General features: G+C 31.5%; 2 protein-coding genes across 2 annotated transcripts; both read right to left on the bottom strand.

Moving 5' to 3' along the window:
• Positions 1 to 4,199: 4,199 nt before the first annotated feature.
• On the bottom strand, positions 4,200 to 6,608 carry LOC18054022 (D-amino-acid transaminase, chloroplastic). The gene is made up of 6 exons (XM_006451712.2): positions 6,322 to 6,608; positions 5,937 to 6,223; positions 5,775 to 5,830; positions 5,411 to 5,586; positions 4,559 to 5,232; positions 4,200 to 4,448 (listed from the first exon to the last, which is right to left on the bottom strand). The coding sequence occupies exons 2-6, from the start codon at positions 5,950 to 5,952 to the stop codon at positions 4,348 to 4,350; spliced, it is 1,023 nt and encodes a 340-aa protein (XP_006451775.1). The 5' UTR covers positions 5,953 to 6,223; positions 6,322 to 6,608; the 3' UTR covers positions 4,200 to 4,347.
• Positions 6,609 to 6,797: 189 nt separating this feature from the next.
• Positions 6,798 to 14,609, bottom strand: LOC18054023 (probable aminotransferase TAT2). Its single transcript, XM_006451713.2, has 8 exons — positions 14,452 to 14,609; positions 9,356 to 9,761; positions 8,524 to 8,863; positions 8,206 to 8,424; positions 7,897 to 7,956; positions 7,500 to 7,655; positions 7,306 to 7,399; positions 6,798 to 7,201 (listed from the first exon to the last, which is right to left on the bottom strand). The coding sequence occupies exons 2-8, from the start codon at positions 9,604 to 9,606 to the stop codon at positions 7,074 to 7,076; spliced, it is 1,248 nt and encodes a 415-aa protein (XP_006451776.1). The 5' UTR covers positions 9,607 to 9,761; positions 14,452 to 14,609; the 3' UTR covers positions 6,798 to 7,073.
• Positions 14,610 to 15,153: the final 544 nt, after the last annotated feature.

Below are 15,153 nucleotides of genomic sequence, written 5' to 3' on the forward strand. Positions count from 1 at the left end.
ATACCATGATATATGTGTATTTATTTTGAACCATTTTCATGTAAGTAGTGGTTGTATTAAATTCAATTACACTTGTCATTTACTTTTTGTGTTGCGTTTTTACAGTCATAAAAGACCTTGTGCACTGCATATGCGGCTGTTTGTCATCTTATGTGACGGCGAATCAGCGGTCACATGGATTATAGTGAATTCAGTTTACACGTACAGAGATTCTAATGTCAATAACAATATATTAATCTGACATTATACATATTTATATATAGGTAACTAGCTAATTCCAAATCATTTAAAATTATTTATTGTGTTACATATTTATAGGTACTCATTGTCGATCGCTATTCTTAATCTAAAAAATTTTAAAAGAAAAATCATGTAATCTTGTTCGTCTCAAATGCTTTTATGCAAATAATTTTAATGAAAGGTATAAAAATTAGATTAGCTGAACTAATTCTTTAATTCTTCTATAAACAAGTAATTGGTAAGAATGAGATTAGTGTTACAAGTTTCTTTCAAGCTAATAGTTTAATTAAATTAATAGGTAATTAACCAATTAATGATACTTTCAAATTATGATCTCAAAATGTTATGTTAGCCCCTACAATTTAAGCCAATTACTTAATTAGTTCTTGGATTTTTTTTTTAAAAAAAAAATCTTATTATAGGATCTAATTTTTTTAAAGGTAAAATAATATTTGTGTTCAACATAACTCAAAAATTTAATTAAATCTAATTTGTAATTAGTGAAAGATATATGCCAATTAAGCTAAATAATCTTTCGACTAATTTTCAAAAATATACATATATGACTAGTCAATTGGCTAAATTTAGGGACAAAATTGAGGAGCATCTACCCCAACTCTCAATGCAGTAACAAAACAGACATTCTAAATCCCTAATTGCTTCAAAAACAACCATTAAAAGAAAAAATTAAGAAGAAAATAACGGTAAAAAAACTAATTTCATTAATCTCTCAAAATGGTATCTTGTTAAGGAAATAACGAATGGTTACTACAGGAAGCCTAATAAGGTAAACTGCTCGATTGATGAGTCCCATGCATTCCCAACAAGGGAAAATTAAACTCACTAATTTCCTGCATCAAATTAATTTTAGTATCATCATAATTGTTGTTAGCATAATTAAACATCACCATAACTAGAAAGAAAAATTGAAAAATGTACATAAAAATTTGAGACATAAAATGTTAAAATAAGTTTTTGCAGAGAAGTTAAAAAGGACTATATATATATATATATTGAAGATGTAAACCCCTTTTTTGGTCTAAGGCTCCATTTGGTATAACTTTTCAAGTAAATCTTATTTAAATAGAGTTTTTGGCAGTAGAACTTTTATCTAAAAAATTTTAGTTGTTTGGTTGTCAATAAAATCTTTCATTAAAAATCTATAAAATTACTTTAATATGTAATTTTTTTAAGTTATGTTATGAAAAGAATAAAATAAGATATTCAAATAAGTAAATGATATTTTAGATATTTTAACATTTAAAAAAAAATTGAACCTCTACTCCCAAAAGCTCAAATTTTATTTTTTTCCTAATAGAGGCAAAATAGTTTATTTAAACTCTAAAAGCTCTACAAAAAAAAACAATCAAACAACAATAAAAATTATTATAAGAGTTTATAGGATTAAATAAACACTTATGGTCATTAGATAAGTCATACTAAGGCACTAAGTTTGCTCAGATTTATAAAGATTTACTCTTAATATCTTTTGAGAGGATTGAGTTCCTATTAAGAATGGTATATATGGTTGAGGTTTATTTTATATTTTTATTTAATAATAATTAACACCATTAACAAATCTGAAAGTTACCTTATCAAACACTCAAGACCACAAAAAAATTTTCTAGTTCAACATTGAAATAAAGGTTTCATTCAAGTAATTAAGAATGACAAAACAAGTACGGAAAAAAAATTGGGACTTTGGATGATCATGGCATGCTTCAAATTTTGTTTGTTTTCTTTTTTAAAAAAGAAAAAAAACAATGGCCATAAATAATCATAAGATATTAAAGCATTTATGGCTGAAATGTTTCTAGAAAAGTTTCTTTCATATCAATAATCTATTAAATTAACAAGGTTTTTAAGAGCAAAAAGCAATTACAACTTTTGTTTGTAAGTATTCAAGTTGTATCGCAATCTAACTCTAAATTGAATCACAGTTTTCTTTATCCAGCAGAGAACTAATAATTATAAAAACCATGGAAGCAATTGATTAAAGAGCTAGCTAGGAAGAAGAATCAATAAATAATAATGGAGAAGAAAGAAATCGAACTGACCCGACAACCCAAATAACAGCTCCAATGAGAGATAGAGTCGAACAAATAGAAGCAAAGGGCATGCCGACCAGCATAGCTACTGGCCTGAACCTTGCCATGACTCGACTCTCTACGCACGATCATTCATTTAATTAAACTTTTCTCTTTGTTGCTCATTTTTTATAGCAAATGCAAGGGCTATATATTTCAGCTAACAATATTTTTCTTTTTCTGGCCTCTCCTATTTCAATTGATTTTCTTATTTTGGCAAACCTGAGTTGTTTACATGCAAAATTACCGCCAAAACTAGACAACCATGCAGAATATTGGTGCTACGCTGATCCTTTTGCTAAAATTATCAATCAAAACTCAAAATTAATTCATAGGTGTAGAGACTAATTCATTGTAGGAACCCTATTACTGGAAGGCTCACACCCCTCCACGTGTCCTTTAATTTCAGAATAATGAAAAATAAATGAATAAAGATGGTTAGTTTTCGAAATTGGAAGGTCCGAACCAGCATCATGTGCTGGTTACTACATGTATGTGTTTAATTAACTTATTGATGATTTAAATTTGTTTTCTAGAGTAAACTTTACTCTCCCTTTAAGAGGGATCTATAAGGCTAGCATTAGCGTGCAGTCGATAAGTGTGGCCGTGTTAAGGTTACCGATACGGATTCAGATCGTCAGTTTATTGTATTATTTCTCAGATTAGCATAAACCATTCTAATTATTTTACATATTTGTCGGATTAATTTGTGACGAATGTCAAATATTAAAGAGTAATTTTAATAGACTCATTTATTAAATAATTAAATTTATGTTAATAAGTCTAATATAGATACATACTATATAGTAGTATATTCTGGACAAATATAACTTTTAATTGTATTATTTTAACTTATAATACGTTAAATAATTCTATACTAAAATATAGAGAACTACATTCAACCATAATATTTAAGTAACTCCGGCTTACTGGGAGTCATTATTTATACAGTTGATACTTGAGCAGGAGTTGAGAAATTCCTCCCCTCACTCTCTCTCCGTCCTTTGTTGGTTATTTGGAAATGCAATGCAAGATCAAAGTCTTAAAGCTTAAGATTTTTTCAGCATTGTTGATTTTAATTTTTACTTGTCTTTTTTTGAGATCCTTTGACATTTGTCATTTGTTGTTTTGAATGGCTGAGTTTCTTCAATATTTTTAGGGTATCATCTATTAAATACATGAGTGTATGTAACTTAAGAATCGGTCAATTACCACCTTTATCTTGCATCCACTTGCTGAGAGATGTCTAAGAGAAGTTACCCTTGATGATATCGAATAAATACACATGTGCTAATAGTTAGTGTGAAATGTGTCCAAAGTTTCAAAAGCTGGCCAGCAACTTGAGTAACCTCTATATGTGTGAAAAGAAACAAAATTGAAGATAAAAGAATATTATGGAACAAAAACAAACAGCAGATTTTGAAGAAGGAAAGCAAAAGATGCCTTGTGTTTTGGATGCTGTGCATTCTGTAAGCCATTAAATCCCATTTATAATGTGAACACCTCACTTTCAGCCACTCTGTGTCTGGGCAACTTTTAATCCATTTCAAAAATAGAAAAAAAAATTGTGGTTTATGAGATGGAGTAGGCACATTGGACTCTCATTGATTATGTGGCTCGAAACATCTGATTTCCACTTATAGAAATGGGTGGCATGGGATAGGCATTTTGGTTAATTTTCAAAACTAACAAAGAGCTGGGAGCAGGGCCACACAGATTTTAGTATCTTACTGCGATAGCAAATAAACAAGCATCTATTGAGATGACTTGATTCATTTGTCATGAATTTTCAGCTTTTACCTTGGAATATAAAATGATTTCTATCAGATTAGTTTAGTGAAGGAGACATAAGTACTTGAATATCAAGGTAGTTATTTTATTCAAGATTTTGCACATTTATTAAGAGAAACAATACAGTTGAAGCATAGATACTTTGCGAAAATGCATGCAAGTAGAGAAAATTAAGACAAATGACTGGAAGATGAAAGCATTTTTGCAGCCTCCTTGGTGAATGTGTGGTTCACTGATCATAGGAAACACAATGCCTCTGAGTTTCAGGGCCTGCTACCATATCCTCCCAAAGCAGATCAGAGAGTGCCATTGTCAGTTCTCCAACATTTCCTGTTAAAAACAATGCATAGAACAAAGCAGCCTTAGTATGTGCTTGCAATATTAATTTGTTGAAATGATGAAACAAAATCGTGTTTAAGGTAAGGGTGTTAAGTGGTTACCATCTCCAATGGGTTGTTCATCCCACACAGTGATTGGCAATAACGGAAGTGTGCTTCCGACATACATCATTTCAGCTGCGCCTTTAGCTTCATCCACTGTAAGATTAGCAGTCTTGACGCTTTTCAGACGCCCTTGCTCAACCAACTTCGGTGCTAGTTCTAGAAGTCTTTTAGCAGTGCATCCGCTGAGGATCTTATCAAAAAAGGGCAAAACAAGCTCCTTATCGTGGGTTATAAATGCCACATTCACGTTTGGACCCTCAGCAACATATCCGTCCTCATCAATCCAGATAGAAGCAGATGCTCCCTTATCTTCAGCTTCCATCTTTGCAAGGACATTCGGTAAGTAATTTACATTTTTCACTGTGGCAAACAGACGAGGCTTCATGGGGATAGAGCTTGTAATCACTTTAACCCCTTCTTTGCATTGGGAGAAGTCATCATCGATGACTACAGCATAGAATGCTGATGTTGGACAGCCAGCAGGTGAGAGCAAGAAATCCCCAGGACCAGCAGTCAACCAAAATCTTAGAGTTCCTTTCTTGCATTGTGATGCTGCTGTCAGTTGCACAAGAATGCTCCGTAGAGTTGATCGAGGGAAGGGAGAGGAGATCCTTGCACTCACTGCAGATCGAAGGAAGCGGTCCAGATGGACATCTAGCTCATAGAGGTATCTGTGGTAATGGCAAAAGAAAAAAATTTCAATACTAGTAAGTCCAGCAATAACTGCATAATTAATGAAAATCAGGCATGTAGAATTGCACGAGACCTTAGCAGTTCGGCTATACAGACACTTTTGACATAAAACTAAATATAAATTAATCTATTAGCACTACAATGCATTATGCCTACCCGTTTAAAATTATAGCTGTATCAAATACACCGTGCCCTCGATGAACCATGTGATCATCTATGGGAATCACCATCATAGCTGGATCAAGAATGATTCCACCAAATATGCTGGAATACATTGCGGGGTACGGCTTCTTTTTCACTGAACTCCACTTCTCTTGCAGCTTCTGAAGCAACTATATTTATGCAATAACATAAAAGCAACAACAAAGTTATCAAACAAGGCATTTCTTCCAAAAGCTAATGATCAAAACATTCTTAACTAGAATGATATTTGACAAGTGCAGGGCACAAAAAAATCATTACAACAGTACAACAACACCAAAATCTTAAATATGGAAGAGATGAAGATATGAGGTTTCACCTCAGATGATGATGAGAACATGTGAGCTTTAAATTCACTGCCATTTTCAGCCTCCACTGAAAACAAGCAAGAAACACAGAATTTCAAACAAAGGCAATAAATTTCCAAACAAAATCGCAGTACGTGAACAGTAACTTTAACAGGAAAAAAAAGGGAAGTTACCAGATTTTGTATCCATAGTGATAAGGAGAAAAGTCGAGACCGACCACTTAGCTATGGAATGAAGAAGAGAATTACTGGATATATAAAATCAGGGAAGTGATACTCTCTGATTCTTCAGCCACATAAAAACAAATAGTGTATATGAGAGGGAATCCATCTTCATGTAAGATGTTAGCAATTTGTCTTGCAGTGTGTCGAATATGATCTCCTAAACAACTTACAAATAACTTTAAGATGCTGTCTTTTGTACTGTCTGTTCTTTGGTTATGCGGTTTTTGGCTTCTCATCTGCAAATTTTGATATCTTATAAATATTGAGATGGTGACTGCTGACAGGCATAATTGTAACTCACAAAGGAATATCGTCTCACAATTCTTTTACTGACCTTATCAACAACTTTTCTGGTCATAAAGCATGAAATTGTACTGTTCTTCCTTTCTCACTTTCTTCATCTGCATTATTTAATGAAGGCTCTTTATTTATTTATTTATTTATTATTTTTGGTGAGAAGTTATTAAAGCCTGTTTGATATCCGAGCTGCTGTAGCTTTCTTATTTGAAGGGCATTGCTGTCAGTTCGGAATTTTACATTTGGTGGAAACAGATTCAATGAAACAACTGTTTATATAACGATTCATAACCCTTTTTAAATTGTTTGTCTGGCCGGCAAGTGTATGCAATTTGGCACAAAAAAATAAAAAACATTGGTTTCTTTTAGCTACCATGAGGATTGTGGTATCTAACTTTAGTGTTAAATTCATCAAATAATAAAAATAATATTAGCCTTGTCTTATTATAATGAATTTTCCAAAATGAAAACCTTGTATTGTTTCATACAAAGGCAGGTACAACAAATAAGACATAAAGAAACCGCTTTTCTTCATCTAACTTTAAATTTTGGTTCCTCTGAATCAATAAACAAAATGCTTCAACAAGTTTTATTAGTATACATGTTATTATTGACCAGCAAACAAGGCTATTTCTTGTAAGAGGTCTGCTTTTACATTGATGATGAACTAACAAATAATAGAACACAATTTTGACCTCTTGAAGAACAATATCATTCTTCATAAGAGCTATGCCATGACCAAGGAACCAACATATGAGAATTAGATGCTTTGTCGACTTACTTGAGTCTCTAATATCTTTGCAATTGCTTAGCATGCCGCTGATAGAAAGATTTTATCCGATCTAGACATTCTTCCAGAGAGTATGGATCAACAGCAAAAGTGACGCGCAGCCAATTTTTTAGTCCCACAGCAGTTCCTGCAGAAGAAATTAATGAAGATAAGACAACCTCAACAAGTACAGAATGCTCTTTTGGTGGAATCCAATGGAACAATTTAATCTTCAAATTGTTTGTTTCTTACCGGGAAGAATGATCACAGATTCCTCTTTTGCCAGCTTGAAACAGAAATCAATATCATCAATAATATCATCCAGGAGTGAAAGATTTAGTTTCAACTGCATCGAATTAAAAAGGTAAATATAAATATCAATAAGATGACATACTAAAGTCATTCATTTCAAACAGAGAGAGCAGCTAATTCTGCAAATTTCTTACCATCACAGCCATAGACCCCTCTGGTTTGTGGGGGCAACTAATGCAAGGGATCTCCTTTATCTTATTGTAACATATATCTACACTCTGTTTCAATAAATTAAGAGTTTTCTTAAAGAAAACCTCATCAGGCTGCTGAAGAATACTAGGAACTGCTGCCTAAAACACCAAAAATATTGGACTGATGAGAAACAAAATATGTTATGCGCTTTAGATGAAAAATATATAGTCAGATAAGTTAAAGGTCTAGGTATTTCAAAGAGGAACCAGTACTTTTAAAATTTATTAGCTCTGGAATAAGTTTATATGAGGGCACACAACTACCAGCAAAATTTTCAAGAAAATTGCCATGTATCATAATCTGCATAATAGTGCTCAAACAACCATACATGATACAGACCTGGATAAAGGTTGCAGGGCCCCCCAAAATATCAAAGTATTTCTTCATACGCTCAACGACCTAAGTAGATGAGAATGGTAAAAATCAGATAATGAAGGAATGAATTAATTACTAAGACCATCCCCCATGGGATGCAAAAAGTGCAACTGAGGAGTAACGAACCAATGCATTTTCCGCCAAAGAGACATATTTTATGCAGTGTCACTTCTAACATATGAGAGGTTCTTAAACAAGCATAGATGTAAGAAGCTTTATATAACTTCTTCACACACATGTACGACGAAAAGAGACAGAGAAAGGAGACAGTACCTTGGGTTTTCTAAACATGCCACATGGATCAGTTGTGACAAACCAACCAAGTCGCCATCCAGGTACTATCCATCTCTTGGATAAAGACCCAAGTGTAAGAATAGGAACAGTTGACCCAAAAACTCCCATCGGCACAAACAGCTTATCCCCAAAAACAAGGTGCCCATAAACTTCATCGGCTATAACGAGAGTTTTTAGCTTGTTCGCAGTCTCTGCAATCTAACCACAATAAACAAACAATTTAATTACTCCAACCTCTTTAGGGGAAGTAAAGTTACATTCTTTGCAGCACTTGAAGCAACATTTCAGTCTACTAACCTTCTGCAAATGTTGGTAAGAGTACACGTTTCCACAAGGATTCCCAGGGTTTATAATTACCAATGCAACAGTGTTTTGATCTGCAAGAGATTCAATATCATCAAGATCCACCTCCCAGCCTTTATCGGGCAGAAGATCAAAATGCCGAACTTCAATATGCCTAAAGGCAGCAGAAAGTTCATAGATGGGAAACCCTGGTCTTGGAAGCAAGATGTTTGCACCAGGGCGAGAAAGCAGTGCCATAGCAACATCAATGGCTTGTGTGCAGCCGGATGTGACAAAGACATCATTGGGTGTTAACTTGTAAGGAAGATCACGAGAGAGGTATTCAGCAATGGCTCTGTCCAAAGGGAAAACACATTCAAGATTCTGTAACCCCAAGTTGCAAGCATTACTACACATTTAACTAATAGTAATCAGATAATTAGATTGAACCATAACATCCCCCTAAGTGAAATTCCAATAGGGAAGATTATCATTTTTTTTTAACTATTTCCATACTCTGCAACTTCCCCAAAAGAAAACAAATAAGTATTAGAACTAGATTAAATAAACCCAAATGTTACTTCTAAAAAATCTTCAAACTACAATAAATAACTCATAAGAAATTGGAGCGGGATTGAAAATTGACATTCCCAGATTGTTAATTCAAAGTTGCTTAATTCAAATTGCATCTGTGAGAAATTAGAAATTAGATTAGAATGAAACAAACCCATAACAGAACTAATTCTGTATTTACTATCCAACACAAACATATAACAACTAATTTGTTGCCAAAACCAAGAAACCCAGAATAATGATATTAACAAATTAAAAGAGTAATCAAAATTACCTTCTAGTTAGAGGAAGACCAGCAGTGGGGGCATAGCCATTGAACTTTTCGGAAAGAAGAGCTTCAGCAACGGCTTCAGTAGCAACATGAGTTGTGTGAAAGCAAGAATGAACAGTTGGGTCACCCATCGCCAATGATATGACTTTCTTTTCATTTTTCTCATCATCAACACTCTGCATTAACAGACTCAGCATCCCCTTTATGGTGATTATTGAACCTGTATTATCAATTCCTCCATTGCTTATTTCCATTGCTTGCTTGCTTATTAGGAATTTCTGACAACAAGTACACAACCACAAGTACCAAAGGAATCCTTTTAACTCTGAGTTTTATTGGCTTCGTGTCTCTCAATAAACAGGAGAGAGAATAAACCGTGCATGTTCTAACACCACACGCTGCAGTTGCTCTGCATGGAAACAAATTTAATTTCTGGCTGCTTTAGTACAACGTTACACTTTTCTTCTTTTTTTCTTTTTTTTTTTTGGAGAAAATCAAATAATACATAAGTAGTACTACAATGCAGCGACGGCCCACTTAAGAACTAGCAACGGCTTCAACCCCCTGCTTTATTTTTTAAAGGAAGACTAAATTCATTTTCTTTTTCACTGGATTTACAATAAAGTACCTGTTAAATTTTAAAAATTTACTAACATTTTATTTAGCATTTTGAAATTCAAAAAAGAAGAAAAACAAAAAAAAAATCCACATATATCAAATCCCTAACCCATCATCGTCCTTTTGCCAAAAAAAAAAAAAAATTGTTAGCTACCGTTGACCTATTGTCTATGAATTTTGTGAAAAATCATATGCAGAATCATATACTAGATCAATGGTTGAATGATAATCTTTTTATATAAAAAGATAATTTTGTAGTCTTGATAATGAAATTATTTTTCAACATTTTCAACATATAAATCTACGTCGAGGATAGTTATAAATGTATTATTAAATTTAATATTTTAATGAATTTTTATTTTCATATTTGTTATTTGTTGATCATTTTCTTAAATTAAATTAATGTTTGAACTTAGCCCTTACTAAAAATAATTCCTGCCACAGCCACTAAACTAATGCATGTATACATATATAATTAAATTTAATATAATCACCACTTGCATAATAATTTTTTAAAATGAATACACATATCATATCATTATTTACTTGTTATACGAATTATGTGGTACCACTATTGTATTATAAAACTTCTCCTTTTTTATTATGGTTACAATTTATTCTTTCGTTTAATTTTCAAGTCACAATAATTAAAATCTTAATCTTTTTTTAAAAAATTAATCACTGCTTGTATTTTTTACGCTTAAATCTTAATGATACATCCGAGATGACTTGGATTTCATTTTCTATTAAATTTCTTTGGAGTAAAATTTATGTGATCACCAAGAGAATTTTATCGGTCATTCCAATATGTAACACTTCAACCTAAAGAATATTATTATAAATATGGTAACTAGGAAGTTTTTTACCAAAAAAGAAAAAGGAAGATTTATTATTTCATTTTCTTCTTTAAAAGGAAGATCAATGCACCTTTGGGTAATTCCATTTAGACAGGTAATTAGACATACGCACGCGCGCGCACATTTACATGTATGGTCGTATAAAGAATGATGTAACTTAAAATGTGACCCAAAATTGATTAGTAAGAGATATCGTGATCATATTGGAATTGAATTGCGCTGGAGCAAAAGTGACAAACCCATCACCCTCTATTTGATTTCTTGACACATCGAGACATTTCATAACCTAGAATTCCATTTTTTATTTTAAGGAGGGAAAAAATATTAAAAAAAAGAAGAACCGTGATACCATTATGGTTTAGCCAAATGATAATATAAATCTATTTATTTTTTAAAATGGTTGCACGAATTTATTATAAGAAAATTATGTTTTTAACTACAGTGATTCAATTGTATTTTATCCATGTAAAATTGTCCAAAAAGTTAATTATTTCAAAAAATTTAAAAAAAAGAAGAAAAAATAATTATATTTTGACTAATGCTAAGTTATATTCATATAACTTACAACCCTCTCACATAAATAGTGAGTATTTTTTTTATCTAATAACTTGACACGTGCATTTACAAACAATTAAGAAAGAAGCCAAAAAGTAATTAACACGCACTGGGACCACAAAAATTTCACATAAGTTCTTCAACACGCAACTCTACCCGTTGGTTTAATAAAACAAATTAGTCTATTTTTGCATCTCTTTCTTGATTTTGACTGAAAGTGATAAATCGAAAAAAAAATAATAATAATAATAATAATAATAAGAGATCATGGTTACTCTTGCACGGGCGTACTATCTTCTTGAGACATTTCAAGAATTTTAAGACACATAAGATACAATACAATTAATTAATGGGTTTATGATATATGTAGTTGAATTTTACTTAATTATCACTCATATACTAATTTTTCAAAACAAATATACATTATATAATAATATTATTCACTTGTTGTATAGTTAATATAGTAGCTCAGAGTTATTCTAAAACTTCTCCAAAAAAATAAACGGATTGAGTGCATCCTCTTAGCATGTTAAAATAGTGCACCCGATTATTTAGGACATGTTATTTGGCAGGTTTGGTGAGTTTTTAGATAGAATCCATTTTTTTTTTTTTTAATGATATGGGTTTCATACTATTTAATTTGTGAAATCTATTGACAAGACCCATTAGACCTGCTACAAGTGATCATAAATACCACTTTAGCAGCCTGAGATGGTGTGTCAACTCCACGCAAACCCTTCTCAAGGAATATAATCCATTTTTTTTACAATAATTGTTTTTTATTTTTATTTTTGAAAAATAAAAATTTAATCATAACACCAATGTATAATATTAATCCCAATGCATACTTAGAGGGACACTGTTAAAAACAAAAGTTCTTGAACAATGAAGAATGAGCTTACTAATTTGAACCCCTGTGTTGTATATAATGTTTCCCAAAGGTAGTATTTATACCCAAAAAAAAAAAAAATGGCATCGCATCTTCACTTTTGATGTAAATGATTTTGATATATGATTTAATGTTGATAATTTTGATATATGATCATTGGCATGAATGTCGAGACAAAATATTACTTTTGCAAAGAATATTTTAAATGAAATTTCTTTATCAAAGTCGTAAGATTTTATTCGATTGATTAACCATATAATTTCTTTATATATTATTATATAAAGCTAAGTATATTGACGTTTTGTTTATTTGATATGAACACAATATGAATAAATAAGTTTGGATAGTGAAAATTAACACTATTATTAAATAAATTTAATTTGGGTCAACACGATTTTTTTTTTTTTCGTATCTTGAGTTAAGGTTCAATTTCTTAACTTATTTATTTCGTCAGTGACACAATTATTAAATAATAATAAAATGTTGCATGCTTTTTCAATACTCAAATATTTAACCAATAGTGTAACTTCCATACATGGCTTGGTCTGGCAGTTTGCATCAATTATCTCATGTTTTGTAAATATCTTGCATCACACTTATCTTTATTATGTAACTTATCTCTAAGCTAACTTTATCACATAATATTATAATTAGAGTTAGCAAAGATTATCCTCTGAACACTCTCTTGTATCTATGTTGTACTTGAGTTAATATACAAAGCCTTTACTCAAGTTTTTTTTTTTAATATTGGACATAATTCACTTTTTTTAAGAATTAATATTTATATAGTGTTTCATTTTTTCAAAAATTTCAGAGACTTAAAACTTAGTAGTGTAAATGTATAATATTTTCATAGACATATATAATCTATAATATCTATACATAATATTATTTAGATTCAAAAAAGACTGTAATTTGTCTCAAATGGATGTGCAATATTTAATGTAAATCGTGTTAAGTATGTTTTAAACGGGGTTATTGAATTGTATTATGTTAGATGATATGATTACCTAGTCATTGAATAGAGAGTTAGGCCACCCATTTATTTTCCATTTTAAGTTCAAATTTTGATATTTTAACACGATTATTAAATGAGTTGGATTTAAATCTGGCACAATACGAAGTTGACACCAAATAAATAAGACCTAACAACCCATTTTGTCAGCTCTAGATAAAATAATATGTACCATGTGACCAACTTGATATGTTAATCATTTTAATTATCTTGCCATTTGAGAGCGAGGAGTTGAGGTTATTTTAATTAATTTTCTTGTTGGTGCAACAACTAACCAAGAGTACACAAATTGGGCTTTTTGTAGCGACAGGAAAGACACCCAGTAAACTGTAACTACGCATCAATTTTTGAGACCACCGGGTTGAAAGTTCCATTGGGTTCTGTTTAAATGGGCCTTTTTCACAATAATTATCCAGGCCAGGCTTTACCTGATCAATTCCTTTATTATTTTTTATTTATTTTTTTTTAGTATTAGTTGATTTTTTGAGAGCATTTAATGTTGTGATTTTTTTTTCTTTTAATTTATTACAATATCATGATTGGAGTTTATTAGGAGTATATAGATGTAAAAAGAAAGAGATAAGGACAAGAGAGGCACATCATGGTGATGGTGCCAGATAACCAGACCAATCAAAGCCACACAACTCACCAAGCGGCCCACTCATAAAGCCTTGGATATTCCAAACAAAATTTATTAAACTCTATTTCTACCCGCAACCGAAAGCGAGGGGCAATGATTGTGATCATCACTGATCGCTTTTAATTGGCAACTATTTTGAAGATACCTATAGAATCATCACATGTGATCATAGCTCTACAAACAGAGAAAGTCATTTTGATCTCACGATTCACGGGCTATCATTTCATTCTACAATCCTTCTCTTGCCTTTTTTTCTTTTCTTTTTTTTTAGAACTTTTATTTAATAATGTAAAAAAAAAAAATCATTATCGTTTCATTTTATCATATTGATAATACTAAAATATTAAACTACTAATATTAATACCAAAATTGATAAGTTGAACAGTATCGATCATTAATTCACTTTAATACGGCATTACTACTTAATCTGTATATTTTCTGGATGAATCAATCTAAGTATGTTAAGATTCAAAGTGAAATAAATTATAAATATAATTGCTAATCGGTAGAATGAAAAAGAATTACCTGATTATTGGAAGAAATGTAGTTGTATTTTTGAATCCGCCTTCCCTTTTGAGTTTATGTGCCAAAGGTAGCTAACAATGAGTCTTCTTTTCAAAGTTTCAAGTCACAACTTTCATACAAGCTATGAGCAGTGGTGTAATCTTTTTTGTGTTACATATATATATATATATGGAGTTGTATGCGTTGCAGATTATGTAACTAACATCCAAGCCGGTTCCCATCTTCTTTAACCTCTTGCTTCTGCCATTTAATTTCTCACTCCACATCCAACGGCTGATGTTACAGGAGGTTAGTCACACATTCCATCTAAAAGGTTCAAGATAAGTTTGATGATTCATCAAAATAATTGAGTGGGTGCAAATAGATTACTATTTTTGGACGTCTATCCGAATACAACCTTCTAAGAAATTGAAACTTACCAAACAAGTTGTACAATTTTGTTTTGACCATATGATACCATCAAACAAATTGACAACTAAGAAAAATTTTATGATGAAAAGTGTTTTTCCTCTTTTTTTTTTTTGGCTTAAAAGTCTCTTGTTTAATTAGATTCAGGTGTGCTTGTAGATTACATTTACACGTGTTAGAGCTAGGTGATACAAGAATACTAAAGTTAGACTACAGATCGGAGAAAGAAAAATTTAAGGTGCTCTCTTTGATTGCTTTTCATAACATCCATGTTCACTTTTACATGATTAGAAA

This window comes from Citrus clementina, unplaced genomic scaffold, assembly GCF_000493195.1.
Source record: "Citrus clementina cultivar Clemenules unplaced genomic scaffold, Citrus_clementina_v1.0 scaffold_1, whole genome shotgun sequence".
In the NCBI taxonomy this organism is placed as follows: Eukaryota; Viridiplantae; Streptophyta; class Magnoliopsida; order Sapindales; family Rutaceae; genus Citrus; species Citrus x clementina.